Consider the following 24,829-nt stretch of genomic DNA (forward strand, 5'->3'; position numbering starts at 1 on the left):
GGAAGGACTGGACAAAGGCAGTGGGACAGACCCAGGGAAGCGATGCCAGAGGAGGGTTCCAGAACCCACTCCAGGGCCCCCACCCTATCCTCACAGACACAGAGCTCTCCTTAGATAATATATATTAAAAAATAAACCTCCAATTCAGGGTATAAAAACAGAGCAAAGGCACTTGGGGGTGGGGAATGGAGGGGTGGCCCCCCCCCCCCCCGGCAATACTGTGATGCCCGGGGCATATAGCAGGGTCACTGTGGTCGCCCTGGGAAGGAAGCCCTGAGTCCCCCAAGCAGAAGGCAGGAGGGAGAGAAGGCCCAGGCCTACAGGAGGTTGCAGGGAGGCAGTGATCCCAGCGGGGGTCCCCCAGGCACAGCCCCCCGCCCTGGCAGCCCAGCGCCCTCTCCTCAGGCCCTTGGGGTGGAGATGCAGCGGCAGCTGTGTGGCAGCGGGTGGCCCTCAGTCTTGCGAAAGGCCTGGGGATATAGGAAAAGAGAGATGGGGAGAGATGAAGAGAAGAGGGGGAAGGGGGGAGAAGGAAGAGGGGCCGAGAGAACACAGAAGAGCCTGAGAAGGAGGGCGCAGGAGGTGGAACGGGGACATGCAGGGAGACTGAGGCAGAGGGAGAGAGCAGCAGGGGGCTGTAGAGAAGGGAGCCACTGAGACGCCCACTCTGGTCCCGCCAGTTCTCCACTCACCTGCCTGGGGCCAGGAGCCTCAGGTACAGCCAGGCTGGGGGGCAGCGTTCTCCCCGAGCTGAGACAGGAGGAGTCGCAGGCGACAAAATTCCTCCTCCACCTCCTGGATGGAGAGTCCGCAGTGAGAGGGGTCCCTCCACGTAGTCCACTCTGTCTCCCCCCACCCCGCTCCTCCCCTCAAGGCGCCACCTCCAGCTGTTTCATGGTCTCCTCCAGGCTGAGCAGCTTCTCCCGAATCTCCTGGGTCTGGTCCTGGCTCTGGGAGCCGCCCCCTGGGACCCCGTCCCCTTCACGGGGAGGCCCCGCCCCGCTGTCTTCCTCCAAGGGAAACAGGAGCTGCTTCAGGGACATCACTGGCAGGGACAAGGGGACAGTCAGAAGCAGGGCTGGGAAAGAGGCTGAAGGCTGGTGGGGGGCAGGGGGGATCCAGAGGGGAAGGTGGGGGCCAGGCTGCAGGTGGGGTGGGGGGATGGGAGGGGGTGCAGAGGAGAGGCAAGGAACATGGAAGGTGGAGGGCGTCCAGGGAGAGGCTGAACGGAAGGTCAAGGGAGGGACAGAGGCTGTGGAAGGAAGATAGGCTTGGGGCCCCCGAGGGTGGTGATGCAGGCCGGGCGCGTTGGGCCTGGGCAGGAGGCAAGCTGGGAAGGGGGGCTAGGGGCAGCCTCGCGCGGCCCACCTTTCTCCAGGGCTTTGGCAGCGAGCTGGCCCTCGGGGCCGGGCCTGGAGTAGGGCAGGAGCATGCTGAGGATCCTTTCTGTCCGGCCTGGGTGGGAGGCAGAAGCCGGAGGGGTGCTCAGTTGTTGCTGGGCCTCCTCGTGACACCTGCCCCCCTCTGCGCCCCCTGCGAAGGCTCACCGTCCGCTGGGGGCATCTCTCGGCCACCGCCGTTGCCGTTCTCCGAGCTGCTGAGTAGGGGCTCTCGGGTGCTGGGGGGAGGAAGGACTAAGTGATACCATAGCTCTGGCCCTGGGGAGGGGGTGGCAGGGAGACAGCAGGTGGGGGGGGTCCACAAACAGAAAAAAAAGTTGAGGCTGGGAGATGGAGACAGAGGGGCCTGGGTAGGGGCCGGAGAGGTTGTGGTGGTGGCACATGCACACACAGACAGACAGACAGACAGACACACACACACACACCCCCAGAGCTCAAACTCCCTGGCTCCTCAGGCCTCCACTGTCCTCCCTCACCTGCTGGGGCTGGGCCGGGGTTTGGAGCGAGAGGCAGGAGCAGGAACCTTCAAGGATCCAGCAGTCTCCGTGATGAGGGAACACCAGCTGGGGAGAGAGGTCACCCCCCGGGGCAGGCAGTCAGAGCCCCCAGATCCTGCGCCGGAGCCTCCCACCCCCCAGCCCGGGCCTCCTCGTCCACCGGAGCCACCCTCACTTCTTCCGTTCCGACACGGTCTGGGCCACCAGTTCATAGATCTGTGCCTCCTGGTCCCACGTAAAAAGGACATAAAAGGCTTTGTGATCTGTGGGAGGAGGGAGAAGGGCTTCAGAGCCAAGGTCACCCCCTTGTGCCCTCCCCTGAGTGTGGGCTAGAGGCTGGGGCAGCCCCTGCTGGCAGCGGCCTCGGGCTCCCGCAGCTCACGCCTTGTCTCAAGGCCTCCATCTCACACCCCTCGTCCATCAGGCAGCAAGTCCCCCGTCTGGCTCGCCCCACAGACCCCTGGAGCTGCTGATGCACCTCTGCAAACCCCCCACTCTGTCCCGCACCCTTGCTCCCCTACGGTCCCCAGAAGACGGCCAGGGGGCGTCTCCCAAGACTGATGAGAGCGGGCTGCTCCCTGCAAACCCCGGGGGAGCTGCCGGACTCCCTTCCTAAGACCCACAACCCTCCTGGTCCCCCCCCCACCGCGTGCTCCCCAGCCCTCCTGGACGGTCGCCGCCCACACCACGGGCTTGTGCCTCACCCGTGGCCACCTCGCGGGTGATGGCGGACGTGAGCCGCAGCACTGGCCGCAGCATGGTCTTGCCGTCGGGCGTGGGTGTCAGCGTCCGGCTGTGGGACTTGAGCAGCAGCCGCTCGTCCTGGCGCTGGAGCAGCAGCAGCAGGTCGTCCAGCAGCAGCACGTGGACCTCTGCAGGGCAAGGCCCAGGCTCAGCGGCCACCCCTACCCCCCAGCACCCCGGCCCCGGCCCCCGCGCTCACCCACAGCCTTGTCCTTCGTCACCCGCCACGTCAGCGGGCCCTCATGCACCAACTTCTTCTTGGTGATGTCCAGGTTCTGGAGGCAGAAGGGTGTACCCGGTCGGCACAGGGCACGGCAGGGGAGGGGAGGGGAGGGCAGGGGTCAGGAGGGGCAACCAGCTGGGACTGAAGAGGGGCTCTGGACGGAGGGGTGGCTCTCCTTCCTAGGGTGCATTAGCAGAGAACTCCCAGGGCAGGAGGGGCAGGGCTGCTGGAGAGCAGGGGAAGGCCGGGGAGGGCAGGGCTAGCAGGGCCACCTTGAACTCGCTCAGCATGGGGTCGCTGCTCTGACGTAGGTGGGACAAGTCCAGGCGCTTCTGATAATCCTTGAGTCGCTGCAGTGGGGAAGGGAGAGTCACGGGGAGGACCCAAGGGCTGTGGCTGACCCACAGTGACCCTGAAGGGGACAAGCCGAGGGCAGGGCCCCGAGATAGACAAGACAAAGGCCTGCCCAAGCCCCGCACATGGACACCCCATTGCCCTGGGCCCACGGCCAGAGCCAGGCGTACCAGCAGGTCCTCCATGTCACGCACGGCCTGGTTGACGTGGTGCAGAATTTCTCGGCAGCACTCAGCTGCCAGTTCCACTTTCTCTCGTTCCGCTGGCTCTTCTGTGGCAAAGGAGAGACAGGCCCTGGTGACCCCGAGCCGGGAAGCTCCTGGCCTGCCCCACCCCCGCCCCGCGGAAGCTGGGGCCCTGCGCTGTGGGGCCTGGCACGCTGGCACCTGTGTTCTGCCCGATGCTCTGGAGGAGCAGCGGGTACTTGGTCAGACGCTGCATCTCTGTGGGGATCATATCCTTCAGCTGCAGGCGGCGGCACCGGGGGCGGCTCTCCGCCTCCTGCGGGCAGAGCGGCGCTGAGTGGCCCAGCCTGGGGCACGCGGCGACACCAGCACCACCTCCCCCCAGCCCCACCCCACCCCCGGACGCTGGCCTCCCCCTCACCTGCACAAAGGCACAGAACCGAGGCTCCTTGCGTTGCTTGGCTTTGAGCTGCTCTAAGGCAAATGACTGGCGGCTGCAGAAGCGGGAGGAGATTTTCTGGAACCAGCTGCCTTCGGCACCATCAAACTACAGCGAGATTCAGGCCAGGGAGGGTGTCTCAGGTGGGATTGGGAAGAGCCGGGCCTCACGTGGGAACAGCAGCCTCGACAGGCGCCTGCAGTGAGCGGCCCAGACCCCGGGGTCTTAATGGGAGAGAGGCTTGAGACCGGCCTCCCTGGGCCTGGATTCCAGGTCCCTGGCTGGAGGAGGGGACCCCAGGGGAGGCAGGGGCTGGGCGCCCTCACCCGAGCCAGCAGCACGTCTCCGATCTCCTCAATGAGGTAGCCACTATCCTGCCTGAGCTTCATCAGTCGATCGAGGAACAGGGCTGTGGAGAGCGGTGAGGGCGGGGGGGGCGCTGTCAGGGCCGGAGCTGCAGCGCGCAGAGCTGAGCGGGAGGCGGTGGGGGTCGAGCTGCAGGTGTTGGATCCTGGGGACCGAGGGGCCGCCATCCACCCGATGCCATGCCCTTGTTGATATGCCCCGGGAATATGAGCTCTGGGGGGTCCGGGGCTGCCCCCAGGGCTAGAAAGGAAGCTACCCATGGCAGGCACTCAAGGAGAATGTGCTAAGCTCCGGCTGAGCCGCTGAGGCCTTGAGGAGGGAGCCAGCAGCGGGGCACACAGCGGGCCACAGCCCTGCACTCACAATGCACCTCGATGAGCTCGTCCAGGCTGGGGAAGATGTTCTGGAGCTCCTCCAGGGAGAAGAAGCCTCCTTCTAACATGGGCTGGTAGAAAAGGTCATGCAGCACCCGGAGCATGCGCACATGGGCGGCCTCGGTCACCAGCAGCTCTGTGGGAGCAGGAAGCACGGTTGGGAAGGGCGCGGGGGCTGGGGGGGTGCACAGTCTCAGAGGCAGGCTGGGGGTGGGGGGGTGCACACAGTCTCAGAGGCAGGCTCGGGATGAGGGGACAGGGATAACTCTCCCTGGGTGGAATCATTTGCCCCTGAACTAGCCACTGAGGATTCCTGACCCCACTGCCGGTTTTCCTTGGTTGTGGCAGCCAGCCCAGGTGACCAGTGCTCCCGTGTGCCTGGCATCCACGCCTTTCCCTGAACATGGGATTGTCAGTGCTACACCTGGGAAAATTCCAGGCGAACTGGGATGAGCTGGTCACACCAGCAAGCCTGCGGCTGTGTGTAGCATCCAGCAAGTCCCTCGGCCTTGGTTTCTAGAACAATGATAACCCTTTACACACACGTTGATAGCTTTGGATCCAGGGAACCCCCCCTCCCCCGCCCCCACCGCCGCGAGGGAGCATGCCTGGGTTTCAGGGGCCCCAGGAGTTCTTGGAGACTATAAACGCACAACTCCGTGTTAGGAATATTTTTCTGATGAGGGAAACGGTTGTGCTGTCCGCTACGGTACCCACTAGCCACACACAGTCCTTCAGATTTTAATTGAAATGAAATACAGTTCTGTGGTCAGTGGTACTTGTCACATTTCAAGTGCTCAACGGCCATTATGAGGCTGGTGGTAACCATGCTGGACAGCACAGAGGCTGTGAGTTTTCATTATTCCAGAAAATTCTACCAGATAACACTGCTTTCTATTTGGCTCATATCCTTAGAAGGATCTAGAACACAAGAAGTACTCCCCTATGGCCCTAAAACTTCCGAATGAGTTCCCCTCTTACTATTAAGCAACTTGTAAATAAAACTTCTAAACCAGAGCTTCCAAAGAAGTGTTCTACTTTTGCCAAATGCCCACCCCACACCCAGTTCGAGATCGCAGAGAAGAATCAACACAGAAAGGATACTTCCATCATCTCCCTGCCCAGAAGCAAGCACTGATGATATACTGAGTATCTTCCGGAACCTGTCCCCATGGCACTGCTTTTGCTTCTGAATGGTTAAGTCCACACTGGAATGTTCTTACCTGCCCCGCCCCCACCACACTAAACACTTCCCACGAATCCCCTCAGCTCCATGACCATCTTTTGAGGGGGTATAGCTCAGGGGAAGAGCATTTGACTGCATGACCATCTTTTGAGGTGGGAACTGTTACTTCCCGAATAAGGAAACAAAGATTTTCTCGAGAAATACAACTTCATGTGGCCCTTCCAGCTCTTACCAGCTCTGCCCTGCACTAGGAAAAAAACTCGCAGCAAATGTCACTTCGACAGCTGACAGCCACATTCCTGATCCACGAGTGGCTGTTCCACGATGTACGTGACAAACGGCCCCCGGTGGTAACAGGCTGTCCTCAAGCCCGGCCCGTGGCCTGTGGCACACAGAGATGGGCAGCACCTTGTCTCTTCGCAGAACTGGGTGGCGTCCCCTGTACTCACCACTGATGACCTCCTGCCGCTTCACCTGGCTCTTGGGCAGGCTGTGCAGGGTGCCGAGTGGGACAAGTTCCCGCCAGCCAGGGGGCTCTTCTGGTTCTAGCTCTAGTCCTGACCGTGCCGGGTCGCCTTCGTCTCCAGGCTCAGGGCTGTGAGACAGAGGCCTTGTTAGGGCCCCAGTCTGGGGCATCCCTGGGAGGAGACCTCCATTCCTAGTGTCGAAACCCCGCCACCCACCCCCCCTCCCCGGGCCCGCCCCATGGCTTTGGCACTCAAGGCCTCCAGAGCAGGCCCCAAATCTCTAAGAAAGAAGAGTCCCACCCCTCTCCTGTGACCTTAGTGACCTCAGCGTCCAATACCCAGTTCTCTCTAACTCTGGCAACAACCCCTCCCCCGCCATCCTCCTGACTCTCCAGGCTGCCTCAGTAGATGGGGGAGGAATGACCTACGTGGCTCGTCGGGTAGGGCCAAGCACGGCTGTGGCAGAGCTGGGGTCCATGTCCACGTCACTCCGGGAGCGGCCCCCACCCCGGCCCTTAGCCCCGAGGCTGCCCCGGGAAGGCCGGCGGCGGTCACTCACCCGCAGGCTCTCTGAGCGCCCCAGACGCCCCGATAGCCTGGACCCCGAGGCCAAGGACAGAGTCAGGCAGAGGCCAGGACAGAGACAGGGAGAGACCAAGACAGGGACAGTTGGGAGAGACCAGGACAAGACCAGAGGTGGAGAGATACCAGGTCAGGGACAGACAGGGAGAGACCAGGACAGGGACAGACGGGGACCAAGGTAGGGGAGACCAGGACAGATACCAAACATGCAACAGAAGAGAGGAGAGAGTCAGAAGGAGCAGTGGAACTTGGGACTTTGGGCTGTTGGGGCACTGGGGGTGGTCAAGAGGGACAGGGAAACCTGGTGGGGGTGGGGAAGGAAACCCAGTCTGGAGCACAGGATTGACCCCTCCCTTCCCTGAGGCAAGGGACTGGGGGAGCAGAGCGGGAAGGGAGGGAAGGAAGATTTCAATACTTAGCTCTTCTGCTGGGAGGGTGATGTCCCCACCCACCCCTTGCAGAATGAAGGGGAGGGGACGGCCCATGGGGAGAGGGGAGGGGCTGGGAGAAATGGGGGAGGGGCTAGCCCTCCCCCGACCCAGGGCCCACGGACCCACCTCTTCCATCTTCTGGGGAGAGAGGGGCACAGGGTCAGAGGAGGACCCAAATGGAACCCAACTTGCCTCCCCCGCCCACCAAAGGGTCCCCAAAGCAGCGGCACAAGGACGGGCAGGGGGCAGAGCCTGCCCCCCAACTGTGAGGAGGACAGGGCCCCCAGGCTTGGAGCACAGAGGGTGGGGGCTGGAGGACAGGGCACAGGGAGGCAGGGGCAGGAGCAAGGCGCAGGGCAGTGGCTCGGAAGAGGAGAGGAGGGAATGAACCTGAAGGGGTGAGGGAGGGGCAGGAGGAACAGGGAGGCCAAGAAGAGCGGAAGAGGAGGCGCAGGAGGAGAAAGAGAAGAGGAGGAGAGGAAAGAGAAAGTGGAGGACGGAAAGAGGAGGCAGAAGATGGACAAGGGGAGGAGCAGGGCAGAGTGGAGATGGCTGGGGACAGCAGGAGCAAATGGCAGCGCGACCCCCGCACACGCGTAACCTCCTCCCCCTCCCCGGGGCCTGATAAGCCCCTTCCTGCTCCTCACACCCCTGCCCCCACACCCGGCCCCGGGCACCTCTCTGTGTCAGCACCCTCCTCGGTGCTCTCTGGGGGCGCCAGGGGCTCCAGGCTGGCCAGGCCCTGCGGCGGTGGGTCCCCCAGCTCTGGTGAGGCATCAACACCTGTGGGGTGGCGGGGAGAACAAAGCTGGCTGCCAGGCCCTTATGGCAAGACCGTCACCCTGGGGGCCTCGAGCTCCTCCTGTGGCGTGGGGGATGGGGGACGGACTGATAGAAGGGCCTCTGAGAACATGGCCACAGCAGCTGGGGCCGGGGTTGGGGGGAGCCACAGAACCAGGGAAGGTTCCACGTCCATTCCTTCCCCGAACCCTCAGCTGGGACTTGCAGGGAGAGGGTAGACGCCGTTTAGGAAGACTGAGGCTCAGACAGGGCTTCCCTGATATAACCCGACTAAGCCGCAGAGCTGGGACTTGAACCTAGAACTGGCCGAGCAGCTGCCTTATATCCCTGGAGCGGACTGACAATATACTCTGAGAGGGTTCTGGGAAATGATGCCTTGGGGGCGGATAGGAAACGTAGTCCAAAGAGGGGGGCTTATGCAGCCCCAGGATAGAGGCTGGAGCCTGAGAGGAGAGCCGTGGAGCAGGTGAGCAGAGGAAAGGGGGTGGTTTCTTAATACTACTGGGGACCAAGAGCAGGGCAGGGTAAGTGGAGAACTGAGTGGGGGGGTGGCCCTTGGGGGCAGGGGGGGCGCTCAAGAAACTCACCGGGTTCCCGGTCGGGGCTGTCGCCAGACAGAGGGTGCGGAGAAACTCCAGGGACGTCCTGCCCAGGAGCCCCGACGTTCCGGTCCCGGGAGGGCACCCCTAGGCCTCCCCTCCTTTCCGTAAGGCCTGGCTTCTCAGCTGGGGAGACATCCAGGGAGCAGGGGGTAGCGAGAGCCCAACACGTCGAACCCACCGCAGCCTGCACTCCAGCCCCATCCTCCCCACAGCCCGGGAGCACCCCCACCCCCTCTCCCAGGTTCCCCCTACCCCCAGCCGGCTTCAGGACCATTACCATCAGACTCGACTTTGAGGTGTCGGAAATCGGGGGCTGAAACGAGAGATGGGGCCGTGAGGCGGGGCGCCATGGGGAAGCGGGGCGGGCAGAGGCCAGGCACCTCACCCTGAGGCTCGCCCCGGTTCCAGCGGGCGGCGTCCAGTAAGATGCTCAGGCCTTTCTTGGTCTTGGTTGGCTCATCTGACCGCCGATTCCCCATCATCTGAGGGAAGAAGGGAGAGTGAAGGAGGGGGCTCTCCATCTCTGAGACCCTAACGGAGCAGAATCAGATCCTGGGAGCCCAGAGTCACGAGACTCCCCAGGGGCCTCTGGGGGAGGGAAGCACCAGGTTTGGGTGCTCAGGGGAAGCACCTTTTTTCGGAAGAAATTCCTCCCCGGCTTCTTGTCCCCGCTCTTGGTCCGCACCCCAAGGTGGCGCATGTACAGGCTGATGGCACTGACCACAGCGGCACTGTGGGGAGAGGTCGATCAGGGCCCAGAAATGTGCACAGATGCATGCACGCCCATGGCCGTGGGGGCACTGCTGTCCTCCAAGCCTTCCCCTCCGCATTCACTTCCCACCCCAGCCCCCCAACTGGTTCCAGCTGAGTGTCTGAGGAAGGGGGAGAGGGCTCCAGAGGATGGGGCCCCGATCCCCGGGGGACTAAATGCCTCTCCTGCCGTCCTCTCTGCTTCTCTCATCACCTCTTTTCCTCATCGGGAGAGATGGTGTGTCTGCAAAAAAAAGAAGGAAGAAGTTGGCGACAAACTTGCTAAGGCTGGATCCCTGTCTCTCCAGCACAGATGTCCGGGGTGCTGCCCCTCAGAAGCAGGGACAGAGAGAGGCGAGGCAGAGAGGGAGAGGGCCACGGCTGCAGGGAAGGAGGAGCACAGCAGAGAGGAGCGTCTCTTGGGAGCTTGGAGCAGCAAGGACACAACCCAAGCGCGAGGCCCAAACACAAGACCATGGAAAGCCCTGCAAACTGGGAGGGTGCCCCAAAGCTGGGAAGAGACAACGCAAAACCAGCTGAATTACAAATGCCAGGGCTGGGGAACCCAGAAGTCAGGGGAAGAGCCCAAAGGTTAAGGAATGAACCCTGAAGCTGCAGAGACCGCCCCCATCCCCACGCCAGACTGAGGAGAGGGCAGGCCCCACTCACTGCATCTCCTCCAGGTGGGTCAGTAGCCGCTCGGCCAGGTGCCGCTCCCGGGCCTCAAAGCTGGCACGGTCCCGCCCAACCCAGGCCTCCAGCTGGGTCAGGTCGTGCTCCCAGGGTGTCATGCCCATGAGCCGCTTGGAGCGGAAGTCCTCCAGCAGCCGGCTGACGGTGGCCTGCTGGTTCTGCACCACGTCCTGCACAAAGTGCCGCTGGACATCCTCGGAGAGGAGGTCGGGTCGCGTGCGGTCTGCGGGGACATGGGCAGGGGGCTGGGAGTCGCTCCCACCCACCCTCAGACGCCCTATGGGTGTGCTTCCTTGGGTTGCTGGGGCCAGGGGCGAGGACGGGAGTCTGTGCTGTCCACGGGAGCGGGGGAGTGTGGCCTCCCGCCCCAGGGCTCCCCTGCCGGACATCTCTCCCTCACCCACAGTCCCCTTCTCTCCTTACCAAGTTCGAAGGAGACAGTGGGAGGGACCGGCACCCGCAAAACCTGCTTGGGCCAGAGAACAGGTGAAGGTAAGGACGAGGGCAGTGATGGGGTCACCACAGCCCAGGTGCCTGCTGGGAATGATGGTCTGAGGGGAGGAAGTCAGGCGGTAGGGCCAGGCGGGCACCGAGTTTCCCCAGGACCAGGATGTGTGGGGACTAAGGCCCCTCAGAGGTGTCTCTCACCGCAGTCTTGTCCAGGAAGCTATGGTAGAAGTCGAGGAAGGCCTTCTTGGCCTCTTTGGGACCCAGGGAAGCCAGCATGTCTGCGTGCAGGCAGCAGAGCTGGGGAGACAGAGAGCATCACGTGTCCTCTCCCTCCCAGCCCCAAACCACGTTCTCCCTTCAAAAGCGTCCTCTGGTTAAGAGCTCCCTGGTCTCTACGACCCCCACGCTCAGGCCCTTGCCTCTCCTGGCCTCCCCGGGGGCCAGCGTGACCATTTGCTCATTTTCTATTCTGTGAAGTGGCTATGGTTTGGTTTCCTGCTGTCTCCTGCTACGCTGAGAGGCCCAGGGCCTGTGGCGTGTTGTTCTAACCCTTGGTCCACGTTCACCTGGTCAGTCGTGGGCACTGGTTGTTACCGCCTTTTATAGATGAGAACACTGGGCTCAAGTAGCTCGCCCCAGGTCACGCGGCTAGTTAGTGGCAAAGCCGGGGTTAGAATCTAGAGAGCCTGTTTCCCTAGAACCCACAGCCTAGAAATACTGCAAAAACCTGAGGGACACGCTTTTGTATGTGTGTGAGAGAGAGGGAGGGAGGTTCTGGCTCATCGGTGCCCCAGAGAGGCCCCGAGCACAGTGGGGGCTGGGCAAATAACCAGGTGGACCAGTGGAGCGCACTCATTCATTCACCACTTGTCCCCCGAGCTCGCCTGCCCTTCAGCCCTGTGCTGGGCAGTGCCGGCACCGCGCTGCCCGCTCCCACCTGTCTTGGCTCCTGGGGTCTCTCATTGGGTAAGGAACACAGTCTGTGTGCTAAGGCCTTACCCCGGTAGGGGTAGGACTGTTTTCCTGTCATAAACACTTCTAATCTCTGCATACCCCCGAACTCCATGACAAAACCCCACAAGAGGAAGCAGCCCAGGGCCACAGCTATCTCCTGGCTGCCTGCCCAGCTGATGAGGCAAGGGGGCTGCAGGAGGCCAGAGTCTGAATGCTGGGGGCCACCCGGGTCACCCAGGTCACCGGGTCACCGGGCCAAGCCCCCGGCTCTGGCTGGGCTTGTTTCCACATCTGTAAAAGGACATGGCAGTCAGCACCCTCCCTAGGCTGAGTTTAGGAGCCCGAGTTCTAGAAAGCTCAGGCTCGCTAGGGGGACCTCCTTGCCCAGAGGGGGACAGCCTCCGTTCGCAGGGGAGGGGCAGCCACTCTTCTGGAGAGAAGGCATTTTCCCGATTTCCTGCCCATTTCTGAAGCTCTGGGGTCAGTCATGCACCCCTCCTTCTTGGAGCTCCGGGCATCCAGGCCAGCAGCTCTCTCAGTGTCTGGCTGAGGGGGATGTACCCTGCTGTACTTCCAGTCTGGTCCAGTGTTCCAGGCTACAACCTAGTTGCAGCCTGGGCTGGGCCACCCTAGGTCTCCTTACGATGAGGACCTTGTCCCCAGAGCGCCCCCCCTCCAGCCTGCGCAGCGGCCTCTTCCTTCCTGAGTCACACACTGGGCTCTCCAGACCCTATAGGGCGGCACAGCCACCCCTGACAGGGCCCAGGAAATTTCTGCCTCGTATCTGGGATAGTGAATTCTGCAAGCTCTGCCGTGCGGACTGCTTGCGGTGGTTCCTTGTTTCTGGGGCAGCCAGACCTGGGAAGGCCAGGGGCTTCCCTCCCATGGCCCCGGGCCCTGAATGATGGACAGGTGGCCCCTGCCGAGGCCACAGAAGAGGATTCCACTTCCAGGGCCAGCGGGAGGGGCCATGGACGGGTGACACAGCCACAGGCAGGGAAGGGGAGCGGGGAGCCCGGGGCTCTGCTGGCTTCTGGCATCTCCACTGCTCTCTGCCTGTGTGAGTACCCTCCCCCCTCCACTAGCTCCTTGCGGACATTTCCACGGGGCACCCGCAGTCTTGCCTGGGTCGCAAGCCTAGCGCTCTGGCTCTCTCTTCTAGATCTCTGCTGTGTGCTCTGGATCTGTTTCCCCGACCCTCCCAGCTGGGCTTCTCTGGCCGGTCTCACTGAGCTGGGCGGCGGATCCCGGCCTCAGCCCTCCCTCTGCCCACGCAGCCCCGCCCTCACCAGGGGTCCCGGTTCAAACTGCAAGGCCACATGCTGCAGGAAGGCCATGAGGTGGGCAGGCCGCCGCTTCACCTGCTCCAGGCTCTGGAATTGGCTGTTGTGCTCCTCTGCGTTCTGAGGGCGGAGGGTGAGGCGGTGAGACAGTGGGGAGCAGAGGGGCACTTGGGCTTGACCCCTCCCCTCCCTGGCAGCGATGACACTGTAATAGCCGGGGTTGGGGCTGGTGTCAGGGACAGCAGATGAGTCAGCGGTACAACAGCGGGTTATGAGGACAAGCGTTAGCATAGGGAGTAGGGATCTGTGCTGCGATAAAGGGGGGCAGTGAAAAAACCCGGGGCTAGAGTTAAAAGGGTGGGAGTCCACGCTATAATGGGACACCAAGGATGGGGCGGGAGGGAGGGAACAAGGATTGTGGTACCCAGATTACAGAAAGAGGGACAGGCAGTGAGATGAGGCGGGGGCCAGCATCCCACGGGGGACCTGAGGAGGGAGGGGACACTGAGGATGGGACTTGAGGGCTGGGGCCCACGGAGGCTGGGACAGAAGCTTTTCCACCCCATCTCCCCCTCACCGTCTCCAGCTCATTCTCAAAATCCTCATCCTCAGCCCCAATGATGCTGACTGGCACCAGGCCAGGCCGCGGTGGTCCTGGGGCCTATGGAAGAGGAGGGATGGCTTCAGCTCGGGGTGCAATGCCAACTTATAGCCCCCCAGTCCCCTGCCCCCAGGCTCTCTCCACTCACCAGCCCGCGGGCGATGTCCTCTGCCTCCATGGGCTCCACAGGGCTGGGGAACAGGAGGGGCCACGGTTAGGGGGGCAGGTTAGGGGGGCAGGAGACGGTGGCACAGGGCGGTTACTCACAGATTCCTGGCCCAGGTGTGAAGGTGAGTAAACAGCATTCCCCCGCCCCAATCCCGGCCTCCACAGCTCAATGGGGCCTCTGTGTGGCGACAAAGAGCCCTTCAGAGGCCAGCCAGGGCGGGGAGCCCAAGGACAGGGAGCCTTGGGAGGGTGGGGGAAGCGATGGAGGCCCAGGAGCCAGGGTCCCTAAGAGAGCTGTGGCCATGAAAGCCTGTAATTTGGGGTCTCTAATGGGGAACAGGCTGGGGGCCTAGACTCCTGGGTCTGAGGGAGGAGGGGCTGAGGGCCTGGGCTCCTGGGTCTGAGAGAGGAGGGGGCAGCAGGTTAGGTCTGAGAAAGGAGACCTGACTCTTGGGTCTGAGGGAGGAAGGGCTGGGGGCTGGACTCCTGGGTCTGAGAGAGGAGGGGCTGCAGGTTGGTCTGAGAAAGGACAGGCTGGGAGCCTAGATTCCTGGGTCTGAGCAAGGAAGTACTGGGAGTCTGGACTCCTGGGTCTGAGGGAGGAAGGGCTGAGGGCCTGGACTCCTGGGTCTGAGGGAGGAAGGGCTGGGGGCCGGACTCCTGGGTCTGAGAGAGGAATGGGCTGCAGATTGGGTATGAGGAAGGAGAGGCCAAGGGCCCAGACTTCTGAGTTTGAGGGAGGAGGAACTGGGGGCCTGGACTCTTCGGTGTGAGGAACGAGAGGCCAGGGACCTAGACTCCTGGGTCTGAGGGAGGAGAGGGCTGCAGGTTGGGTGTAAGGAAGGATAGGCTGGGAGCCTAGATTCCTGGGTCTGAGTGAGGAGGCACTGGGAGTCTGGGCTCCTGGGTCTGAGGTAAGAGCACGCTGCGGGCTGGTCCTAGGGAGGCAGGGCCTGGGGGCTAGCGGAGTTGGGAAGGTTAAAGGAAAGGTAGAAAGGAGATAAATGGGGTGTGTGGGGGCTGCTCTTCTAGACCTGACAGGCTTGGGGCCGGATGCTGCCTCTGAACCCACCAGCCCCACTTCCTGTGACAGGAAATCTAATGGCAAATCCCCCAACCCCCAACTCTCTCCACATAAGAAAACAAAACTCTGAACCTCCTTCCCGAGACCCAGAAGTCGCTTTCCCTTGGGGACCTGGTATCTTCCCCTGCTTCCAATCCCATAAAACAAGGGATGGTCCTCAGCCAGCTCATCCCCAAGGTGTGTCTGTCTCCCTTGCCCTGCCTCTATCTGTCCCACTGGCTCTGCTTCCATGGCCAGCTATCTGTCCTCTGGCTATCTGTCCCTTGAATGTGCTTGAAGTCTTTGCCTCTCTTCTCCCGGTCTCCTTCCCTCTCTCCCTCCCTTCAGACCTGTCTCACTTTCCCACCATCTCTGCCTTCCCTCCTCCGCCACCTCGCCCTAGCGCCCTAGCTTCCGTTGCTGTCTCTCCCCTCAGTCAGTGTCTGTCTTCCCACAACTGGTTCTGCAGCCACCTGAGTCCTCGAGTCACTGTGTCATGCACTGTCTCCCTCTCTCCCCCATCTCTCCCTGGTTCTCCCATCACCTCCCTTAGAGTCTGCTTTCCTGTGTCTTCCCACCACCATCTTCTCGGTCCTGAATTAGTCTGACTAATGCCACGAGAGCCCGTGTCAGGCGGGAAGGAGATGGGGAGGGGTGGACCAGTGGGGTGGTGGGGGGAGGGGAGGGGGTGCCCCCCACAACCCAAAGCTATTTACAGCCCCGGTTGCCTGAGGCTCACCCTTCTGCCTCCTCCACAGGCATCCTCCCTAGCACTCAATAAACGGTGGGTAGGATTTTGTTTATGACCATGAAACAGTGATGCTCTCTGGAGTGTCCCTGTGCCATCCCATGGGTTCCCCCAGAGCACACGACATTCCCTTTCTCTTCCATAGAGCGCCTCTGTCCACCTCCAAGCTCGGGTGATTTAAGATTTGAGCACTGTTAAATCTTCATGTAAATAAACTTGCAAACCGGCACCAAAAAAGCAATTATTTATTACAAAAGCTAAACTTACTTAGCACTTAACAGCGTGCTAGGCATTGCTCCAAGTGCTTCTCACATCTGAACTCACTCAACGCTCACAACCACACGCACCCCATGCAATTAGTATTCCCGTTGGAGACAGAAAACCTTCATCAGGCCACCGGCGGCAACTTCTGGAAAACATGACCGCACACATGGACGGTCCATGCTCACCCCACTTGGGGGGGGGGGCGGGGGGGGTAGGTTCAACGGAGGCAGGGAGATTTCAAAAACCGCAAAGGAGAGGACACATGTCATGTGAGCAAATGCTCAGGGCCAGGCAGGCCCCAGTCACGCACCTGATGCCTATTACCTCTGCATTCCTCATCACGGAAACATGAAACAGTGGCTGTTAGTGTGCGCTAAGTGTCATAAAGTATATGCCAAGCATAGCATTATTGCTTTACAGATATTAACTCATTGAATCCCCTAAATGACCCCTGGAGGTCAGTTTTGTAACTATCTTCATTTTACAGAAGAGGAAACTGAGGCACAGCTCTTAAGAGACAGAGTGAGGATTCAGACCCAGGCGGTCTGACTTCAGAGTTTACACATTTAACTATGAGAATGTGCTGTTTCAGAGCACGGGGAATCCCATCCCCCACCCCAACCTTAGGAAACTAAAATCTGAACTGAAGATGAGACACCTCAGGTCACTTGATAGTGTCTGGGAAAGTCAGGGGTCTGTGGGCACTGTGACTTGGGCAGGAGTGCGGGCTGCTGCTCAGGCTGCTCCACAGAGGCTTAGGGCTCAGAGAGCATTCTGGAAGGGAAGGTGGGGGGTTGGCTGCTTAGAAGATAGACAGTGAGGGGATACCACAAAGGGTATTCGCACACCGAGTCTGTCAGATGGGCTTGTAGGCAACTGAAAAGGCCAACCATCCAGCAGCAGGGACACTTTGTCCATGGGACTGGGGGTGGTGGCAGTCAGGGAAAGTTTAGAAGGTTCTTAGAGGTGAGGGTCTTAGAGCAAAGCAGGCACCAGTCGGGGACTATAGGCACCTGGATTCTACGCAAGGTTCGGGGTCTATAAGACACTGAGTGGATGACCCGGGTCCCCAAGAACCTCCGGAAGTCATAAACAACTAAAAATACAGAGTTGTCAAGATAAGTTCACAAGGGGCCCTTGGAAAGTGTTAAGGCTCCAGATTCTCTTCTATTCGCAAGTTCAAACAAGTGGATCTACACGGAGGATCACACCGGACCATGATTCCGTATGTAAAGCAGCCAGTCTAGGGGACCTATGGAGACTTAAAAGGGGAGCAAAATTCTATAGGCGCATGTGGTGGTCCCAAGACCCAGGATTCTAGGGGGTGCTACTGACCGATGGGGACCCCCATCTGTAAGAAGCCGAGTTTCCGGGGGGGGGGTCTGTAGAACTTTGTAATTTATATGGAATGTGGGGCATCTACACCAGCCCCAAATCCTACGTGGGACGTGGCGGGTCTACGCGGGCCCCAAATCCTACTACAAGGGACGTGGCAGGGCGCACGGCCAGGGATGATGGGGCGGACCTGCGGAGTCAGGGTCTGACGCCCGCCGGGGGTCGCGTCCCTCACCTGCTCCTGGTCGTAGGAGAATCCACCGCAGCAGCCAGAACCGAAGCCTCTGCGTGCCGGCTCCAGAGTTCCCCACCCCCGCCTCCGAGTCGCTCTAGCTACCCCAGCGTCTACCTTTGCTTCCACCTCCACTCCTCCCGCCAGCCGCTCTAGCCTAGCTACTGCCTGGTTCCTGCCCGGCAGACTCTACTCCTCCCGCCGGCCGCTCTAGCTCTCCACTGCGCCACGCTGGCCAGAAAGGGCCGCTCTGGCCTGCCTTGGAGGGCTGGCGTTTCCGTATCTCGACTGCCCCTGTCACTCTACTGTGCCCCACCCCCCGCCCCCGCCCCCCCAGCCAGACGACAGAGTCGTTCAGCCCCCCCCCCCACCCGCCCTGGCCCAGGGCTCCATCCGCGATCTCCCAGGCGCCCCTGGCCCTTAGTCTCCGGCCTGGGTTCCCCACCCTATCTTGCCTTCCTAACTCCGGAAACAGCTGAATTTCCAAGGAGGACACTAATTTTCCCGGCACCCCCACCGCCCCGGCCGCACACTTTGTGCTGGGACTGTAAAGCAAAACTCCTGGGTGCCAGGGTACCTTTCCCCCTGACATGCAGTGTAACCTGGAAAAAGTAATTACTTCTTCCCGAGACTCAGTCTTCCCGCCTGTACAATGGGGGAAGATCTCCAGCTCTGTCATCTACAACCCATCTCTCAGGGTATATAATTAATGGCCCAGAAAAAGAGCTTTCCAAAAAAAATGCTTTCAAACGCACTCTGCAACTTTCAGCTTCACAGGGGTCTACGGCGTAGTTATTGACGTTTTTCCTTTTCGGTGGCCCTAAAGCATGTGGGGTTGGAGGACGGTGCTTGAAAGCACCTGCAAGTTCAAATCCCAACTCCACTCGGTCTCACGAGTTGGTTCCGCTCCCTGAGCCTCAGTTTCCCCACCCGTACAATGGGAGTGATCATCCGTCCTCTGCTGGACAGTTGTGAGGCCTTGACCCCGGCCTTGCACCCTTCATCCCTACTTACTGGGCACTCGGCAGGTGTTAGTTCTCCTCTCTTTGCTCCCTTTGAAAGATGGGGAAACTGAGGCCCACGGAGGGGCAGCCACTGGCTCTGAGGGGCGCCGAGGAGGCCCCTGCACTGCCGGCAGTGCCCCGGCCCCCTCCCTCCTCCTCCCCACTTCCCCTGGCAGCCGAGGGGCGGGAGGCCGGGCGGGGCCGGGACCATGTACCTGGAGTCCGTCGGGGAGGTGACCGGCGGGGCGCCCGAGGTCGGGCTCGGCGATCCCGGGCCCTGCGTCCCGGCTCCCGCTTCCTGGCTCTGGCGGGGCAGGAAGTTGGGGCGTTTTTCCGGAGGCCCCCGCCCCGCCGCCCCTCCCTGCTTCCTGCCCGCGCCCCGCGCCCGCCCGGCACCTCCGCTTCCTTCCCCTTCTCGCCACCCGCCCGGCCCCTCCTTCCCCCGCTCGGCAGGGGACCCGCCGCCCCGGCCCCGCCCCGGCCCCGCCCGGCTCCTCCTGGCTTTGTCCGTCTGTCTGTCCGCGGATCGCGGGCTCCACGCTTCTCGCCTCCACCGGGTGTCCGCTATCGCCTCCCCGGCGGGATGGGGGCCGTCTCGCCGCAGCCTCCCCTGCTTTCCGTCTGGGTCTCTTGGTCTTCCTCTCTTTCTTTGCCTCGTTGTGCGTGTTTCTGTTCGCGTCCCTCTCTGTCTGCCCCTCTGGCTCTCCTTTCTCCGTGGGGGGGGGGTGTCTTTTCCTCCCGCTCGAGGGCCCCTGCTTCTCCGCGCTGTCCCTCCCCTCTGTCGTATCTCTTGTCTTCTCCTCTCCGGGTCTCAGTATCTTTCTGCATGGCCACCTCGGTCATTTCCCCAACCACTGCTTTCTCTAGAGTCCCAGGGGTCAGCCTCTCCGTGTCTATTTTTCTATGGACTTTTCTTTCCTTTCTCTGTCTCCTGCTTTCTCTCTGTCCGCCCCTTATTCCCTGTCCCTTCATTGTCTTTCTCTTCACTTGCTGTCTTTCCATCACTATCTCTCTGTGTCTTGTCTCTTCTCCCAGAAACCTTGCATCCCTGTGTCCCCCACCCCAATCCCCAGATGAGAGCCGCAGATTCTCCCCAGATGTCCCTGCCTCAAGTCTATTCCCAGAAAAGAAAAGGTGTGGCCTGACTGTAGTCAGCATGGGGTACCAGCCCCACCAGACAGGCGCCTGTGTTTGTGGGACTGAAATATGCATAAATAAATATGGTCACCTGCCTCCTTTCTGTGTCCCCTGCCTGCTCAGGCACTTAGCCTGGGGTGAGGCCCTTCCCCAAACACTTCTTATTTCTGTCTGGCTACCTGGCCCCAGGTGTAGGGAGTGGGCAGGGGTGGGGGTTGGGGGATCGGTGGGGGTAGGATCCTGGGTCTAAGAGAGAAGGGGCTGGAGGCCTGGACTCCAGGTCCCACCAGAAGAGGGGAGCATCCCCATGAGATCCACGACTCCTACCAAGGTCTGCAGTAGGGAGGGATTTATTATCACTAAGTGGCCATGACAGAGCAGGGAGGGGGAGGGGACACTAACGAGACTCAGCAATCAGGTCCCCTGGAGGCAGCGATTAAGGGCTCATTACCCGCTGGGTGTGGGGGGGAGGCTGGGAAAAGCCGCAGGAGGAGGGCTGAATTGGGGTATGTGCAGGGGAATGAGGATAGTCTAGAAGGAAGAAGAGCAGACACGCTCAAGGGGGAAGTTGAGTCAGGACACTCCTGGGAAAGATGATGAAAACAGAACCAATGGAGCGGGGGGTGGGGGTGGGGGTCAGGGAGGGGGACACCAGAGCTGGCAGCCCAGCCAGCCAGGGCAGCCCACAGGGTCACGGTTTCTCCAGCTGGACGTCCCCGTCTCCGATGTGGAGGCTGCCCACGTCCTGGTAGGTGCCCTGGAGGCCTCGGGAGATGTCCTCATACATGGAGCAGTCATCCAGGTTCAGGCCCTGGGGTAAACATGTGGTGGGGGGCCTCAGCGCCCTGATGCCCCAGATAACCCCAGGGAGGACCCCCATGAGAACCCCAATGCACATGCCCCTTGCCTGTCCCCACCCACCGCTCACCTCATACAGGTTTTCATCTTCGTAGTCATCTGGGGCGTCCACCCCAAACTTCATATTCTGCCATCGTTTCTGGGAGGGGGTAATTGGGAGCCTCGGTGAAGGGGTGTGGGGGGAGAATATGTTTTCCCCCCCGAAACAACACTGCGGGGTGCCGAGAGGTGCTTTACCAGAGAGGGTAAGGACTGGACCCAAAGCCACACAGCACGTGAGTGGCAGGTGTCTCTGGGTCCCTGCCGTACTGCTCTTGCACAAATAACAACTCTCCTAGAAATGGCAGTGGCTGGACTGTCACCTAAGGCAGGGCTGGAGCAATTCAGTGACTGCAGGAGGACAGCCAGTCCCCAGTCTTCCCTGGCCACATCTGAGGGCCCCTGCGCTCCAGGGGGCGGCTAGAATGAGACACCATGGCTAGGGGGTGGGGGGCGAGAGTGAGGTACACCTGGGGTGGGGGGAGTAAGGACAACCCTGCAAGGAGACGGAGCAAGGATGCGCCACTGGGCCCTGCACCCTTTACAAATTCAGGTGTCCCTCAGTCCTGTGAGGGTGCTGTCACTCTCCCATTTTAGGGGGACCTCCACCTCAGAGGGCCCCAGTCCCTAGGGGCTCACCCTGAACAGCAGCAGGGTCCCAGGCACCACGGCGCAGAAGAGCAGGACGATGCCCTCGGCTGTGATGAGGTTGTTCTTGGTGGCCTCTCCCATGTCCAGGAAGGGTCTGGGGAGCCGCTCTGAGAGGAGGGGAGCTGCTCAGAGCACAAGGGCCTCCCACCCCCAACCTGCCAGGCATCCCAGCCCTGTCCCGGCAAGACCGAGACCAGCAAAGCCCCCCACCTGCAGTGAACATGAGCAGGAAGCAGGGATGCCCACAAGGGAGGGGGACACAGGCTCCACCCCCCACCGCGCAGGTTGGGCAGGGGTGGGGCGGGAGGGGGCCGGGGTGCAGCTGACTGGCTCACCACGCACGCGGAGGTAGGTGCCGCAGGAGTACTGTGGGTAGGCTTTCTGGTTGAGGCCTTTCTCCTCCACCCGGCACCTGTACAGGCCTATGTGGCTCTTGTTCACGGCCTGGATGCTCAGCTCGCTGCGAGGGCCCTGGCCATAGCTCCAGAACATGTCGGGCCAGGTGGCATTGCCTTGGATGATGCGCCACCACGTGACGTTGAAGGTGCTGTCGCGGCTGCTGTGGTTGTACAGGCACGGGATGTGGACCTCCTCCCCTAGGCTCACGGTCACCGAGGGCGGGCCCTCGTCCACCCACAGGGCCTGGCACCTGGGGCCTGCAGAGATGCGGAAGGGTTAGGGATTGTGATGGGGACCTAGGCCCCAGCAGTGGCAGCAGCCCAGGGTGCGTGTGTGTGTGGGGGGGGGGTGTAGGGGGTTGAGGACACTCCCTGGGGAGGAGAGGGGGCTTGGTGAGGGGGCCCACGGTGCTGGGAGTGAGGCTGCCTCTGGGGGGAGAGTAGTACCGAGGGGAGCAGAGAGAGGGCACACCTGTGGAGGATGGGGACGAGGACACCCCTGTGGGTGCCCCCCCACTTCTCCAGTGTGCCTCTTGCCACCCTCCCCACCTGTGCTCTGTGCTTTGGCCCCACTGAACTCACAGACATTTTGGATATTTGACTTCCTAGTGGCAGAAGTGCCCCTGTCCAAGGAGCTCTGTCCAGAATCCATGTGGGCCTCACTGCCTCCTGGAGGCCTTCCAGGCTCACTTTCCCATCAGTCCCCAGCCCCACCTGACACTTGGCGTGTTATCTGGTGTAATCTTCACACAAGCCTTAGAGGTAGGTTCTCTCATTAACCCATTTTATAGGTGGGACAGCTGAGGCCCAGGGAGGGCAAATTTGTTGCCTGGCATCGTGAGGGCAGCGAGAGTGGTTGGTGTTTCAAACCCTGAGCCTTCGGGCCCGCCTTGCCTTGTGACCTCAGGCCCACCCCTCATTGCTTCTGTCAACCTGGGGGTCAGGAGTGACCTCAGCTGGAGGCTGGGCTGGGGGTTAGGGAAGGGCCTCAGCCAGGTGGTTGGCTGCTGAGGAAACCCTCAGCTTCCAGCCCCCGCAAGGCCAGCCCATAGGGCTGGCTTGGCCAGCCTCTTCTGGAAAGAGGAGGTGGGGAGAGAGGCAGCAACCTCAGCCCCAGCCGCAGCGGTCACAGCCCCACCAGCTGGCATTGCGTGGGGTGGGGGTGGGGCAGACGGGAGGGCAGCGTGGATGAGGCATCCCTTTCCCCAGCACTGCAAGGGGGCTCCCTATGCAGTGGGGTGACTGAGATTCAAGGCAGAGAAGGAGAAAGCGGTTTCTTCTTTCTGAAGCTGAGCCCTACCCCCCGAGTCCCCTTCCTGTCCCAGCTCTGAAGCTCAGTCAAGGGCAACCTTAGTTCCTTATTTTGACCTGTGGGGTTGAGGGGGTGGGGAAGTCATCTGTCGCCCCTGTCTCCTTCCATGTGGCTGTGGACGCCCCTTAAACTTTGCTGAACCCCCTCCAGCCTCCCCTCGGTCCTGCAGCCTGCCCGGGAAGGCTGCTTCAGGGGCTCTCCCAGCACCACCCCCGACACCTGCTGGCTCCTCGCCCCCTGAGCAGGGCCTTTATCTCTGCCTGGGCCCTCGCTCCAACCTCCTCAGTCTTCCCCACCCCACTGCTCCCCACCCCACCCCCCCAGCACCAGCCTGTCAGCCACATACCCAGGCCGACAGCAGAGATTAGGAAGAGGAGCACGATGGCGGCACGCAGCGCTGGGAGGACTCCGGGACCCCCAGGCATCTCTCCCAGTGGGTTGGTTGGTCTGGGCTGCAGCAGTCCTGGGGTACCAGATTCCACCTCGGCTGGTCCGAAACCCCGCCCTACTTCCTGCCCAGCCCTGCCGGAGATCGGCTCCAATGGCCCCACTGCTGGGCCCTTCGGCTTTGGGCCCCTGGGGCAGCCCCGGGCGGGTGAGCTGCAGGCCCCGGGTGGAGAGAAACTGCTCCCTGCACCTGTGGCCACAATTCCCCTGAGGGGAGGCTGTTGGGAGGGAGGGGAAAGAGACCAGTCCTGGCAAGGAAGCCCCAGGCAGCCAGAGTTTGAGGTGCCCCTGCCTGCAGGTGGTCTGTCGGGGTGGTGGTTCTGAGCCTGCTCTCTGCTCCACACTGGCCTTAGGCAGAGCTCATGTCCTCTCTGAGCCTCTATGTCTTCACTTCTTGGCGTTGGAATCAGGATTTAAAGGGGTTGTGCGTGCAAAGTTCTGAACACAGGGCCCAGCCCATAGTAGGTGCTCAGCAAAAGGTGGTTTGTATTAATGCTCAGGAGGAATAAATGAGCTCTACGACTAGGTGGTGGCTTCCTGTTCTGAGTCTTGGCAAAAAAAAAATTTTTTTTTTTTTTAAATTTTGAAGTAAATCTACACAAACTGTGTGGCTCAAACTCACAACCCCAAGCCAAGTGTCGCACGGTCTACTGACCTGGCCAGCCCGGTGCCCCAGCCTTGGCATTTTTAATCCAAGAGATGAGCACAAGTGTATCCCCCCAGTGTTGTGACCGGAGATGATGTTCCCAGCACCTGGGGAGTTAAAGTCATGGCAGGATCTTGATGAGAGTCAGCCTCCCCACGAGTGGGCAAGGTAGGCCATCCCTCCCCACCCCATTTTTACAGAGAAAACGGGCCCAGAGAGATGCCATCGCCTGCCCCGTGGAATACAGCTTGTGAGTGGGGGAGCAGAGATTCAAAGTCACTTATGTGTGCCCACGTGCCTCTGAGCATTATTTTAGGTCACGTGGAAGGAAACTGAGTCTGAGGAGTGGGGGTGGGGAATCACAGGCGATTGTTGAGATGTTTGGGAGCAGTTAGGGCACTGTCACATACCCACGCGAGGAGACACGGAGTGGGGGTAGTTAGCTCACGGAGTTATTCGGTAGCAAAAATTGAAACAGAAAGTCCGTGCGCGGGAGAATGGGATGCGCACAGTGTGCCTAGGAAAAGGCAGTGCTCCACTTGTCAACATGCCTGCATCTCAGAAATGACGCGAAAAGGACAAAAACCCCTGTAGTGTGCAACAGTTGCCTTGTTTTCAAAAGGCGAAACATCATGTGCCGTTAGGGACTTGTAGGTCTGTAGTTGAGGTGTGAACCCACGCAGTTGAGTGGCACCCAATACTTGAGAGGGGTTCCCTCTGGGGGAAGGGAAGAGGGCTGGGACTGGGAGGGGTACACAGACGACTTTAACCGTCTTGGCTTTACGCCTTGTTTTACTTAAGTTGGGCAGTGGAGGGGTGCCCGGGTGGCTCAGTGGGTTAAGCCTCTGCCTTCAGCTTAGGTCATGATCTCAGGGTCCTGGGATAGAGCCCTGCATTGGGCTCTCTGCTCGGCAGGGAGACTGCTTCCCTCTTTGTTACTTGTAATCTGTCAAATAAATAAAATCTTAAAAAAAAAAAAAAGTTGGGCAGTGGGTCCATGGGTTTTTCTTACACACTAATGGGTATACTGTTTTGCATGCTCGAAGCATAATTTAAAAAAAAACGCAATTGTTACCCACACAGAGGAGCATGGGCCTCGAGTTCACGGTTCCTGTGTTTGACTCTCAGGACCTGTCAGCTGACTG

At 60.9% G+C, this 24,829-nt stretch overlaps 2 protein-coding genes across 8 annotated transcripts; both read right to left on the reverse strand.

The window, feature by feature from the left end:
* Positions 1 to 332: 332 nt before the first annotated feature.
* Positions 333 to 18,924, reverse strand: ARHGEF1 (Rho guanine nucleotide exchange factor 1). 7 transcript variants are annotated; one of them, XM_045988066.1, is made up of 32 exons: positions 18,412 to 18,610; positions 15,629 to 15,770; positions 13,531 to 13,573; positions 13,359 to 13,442; positions 12,788 to 12,901; positions 10,743 to 10,841; positions 10,518 to 10,560; positions 10,071 to 10,317; positions 9,616 to 9,645; positions 9,283 to 9,382; positions 9,037 to 9,133; positions 8,929 to 8,964; positions 8,637 to 8,774; positions 7,926 to 8,031; positions 7,375 to 7,383; positions 6,664 to 6,831; positions 6,218 to 6,363; positions 4,572 to 4,718; positions 4,169 to 4,251; positions 3,825 to 3,950; positions 3,605 to 3,719; positions 3,389 to 3,489; positions 3,137 to 3,214; positions 2,841 to 2,916; positions 2,602 to 2,769; positions 2,073 to 2,160; positions 1,877 to 1,963; positions 1,548 to 1,618; positions 1,369 to 1,455; positions 882 to 1,045; positions 693 to 795; positions 333 to 470 (listed from the first exon to the last, which is right to left on the reverse strand). In XM_045988066.1, the coding sequence occupies exons 2-31, from the start codon at positions 15,652 to 15,654 to the stop codon at positions 712 to 714; spliced, it is 2,961 nt and encodes a 986-aa protein (XP_045844022.1). In that variant the 5' UTR covers positions 15,655 to 15,770; positions 18,412 to 18,610; the 3' UTR covers positions 333 to 470; positions 693 to 711. The 7 variants fall into 7 exon arrangements, with proteins under 7 accessions (XP_045844022.1, XP_045844026.1, XP_045844021.1 ...); XM_045988070.1 differs by lacking the exon at positions 15,629 to 15,770 and adding an exon at positions 13,642 to 13,728 and having other exon boundaries at positions 7,375 to 7,386; positions 13,531 to 13,608; positions 18,412 to 18,609; XM_045988065.1 differs by having other exon boundaries at positions 7,375 to 7,386; positions 18,412 to 18,609.
* Positions 18,925 to 19,667: 743 nt separating this feature from the next.
* CD79A (CD79a molecule) lies at positions 19,668 to 23,111 on the reverse strand. Its single transcript, XM_045988525.1, has 5 exons — positions 22,938 to 23,111; positions 21,217 to 21,537; positions 20,870 to 20,988; positions 20,262 to 20,330; positions 19,668 to 20,144 (listed from the first exon to the last, which is right to left on the reverse strand). The coding sequence occupies exons 1-5, from the start codon at positions 23,014 to 23,016 to the stop codon at positions 20,025 to 20,027; spliced, it is 708 nt and encodes a 235-aa protein (XP_045844481.1). The 5' UTR covers positions 23,017 to 23,111; the 3' UTR covers positions 19,668 to 20,024.
* Between the last annotated feature and the right edge of the window lie 1,718 nt (positions 23,112 to 24,829).

The sequence above is a fragment of the Meles meles genome, chromosome 19, assembly GCF_922984935.1.
Source record: "Meles meles chromosome 19, mMelMel3.1 paternal haplotype, whole genome shotgun sequence".
In the NCBI taxonomy this organism is placed as follows: Eukaryota; Metazoa; Chordata; class Mammalia; order Carnivora; family Mustelidae; genus Meles; species Meles meles.

What these genes read in the sequence shown, in the direction of transcription:
- ARHGEF1 (XM_045988065.1), bottom strand. Translation starts at nt 15,654, where the DNA reads ATGCCTAGCACGCTGTTAAGTGCTAA. An exon ending in GAACCGGGGCGAGCCTCAGG is followed by an intron (nt 8,965 to 9,036) that starts GTGAGGTGCCTG and finishes CTCTCGTTTCAG; the next exon opens with CCCCCGATTTCCGACACCTC. An exon ending in AGACCATGAAACAGCTGGAG is followed by an intron (nt 796 to 881) that starts GTGGCGCCTTGA and finishes CTCTCCATCCAG; the next exon opens with GAGGTGGAGGAGGAATTTTG.
- CD79A (XM_045988525.1), bottom strand. Translation starts at nt 23,016, where the DNA reads ATGCCTGGGGGTCCCGGAGTCCTCCCAGCGCTGCGTGCCGCCATCGTG. An exon ending in CACCTACCTCCGCGTGCGTG is followed by an intron (nt 20,989 to 21,216) that starts GTGAGCCAGTCA and finishes CCCTCCTCTCAG; the next exon opens with AGCGGCTCCCCAGACCCTTC. An exon ending in GGACCCTGCTGCTGTTCAGG is followed by an intron (nt 20,331 to 20,869) that starts GTGAGCCCCTAG and finishes ACCCCCTCCCAG; the next exon opens with AAACGATGGCAGAATATGAA.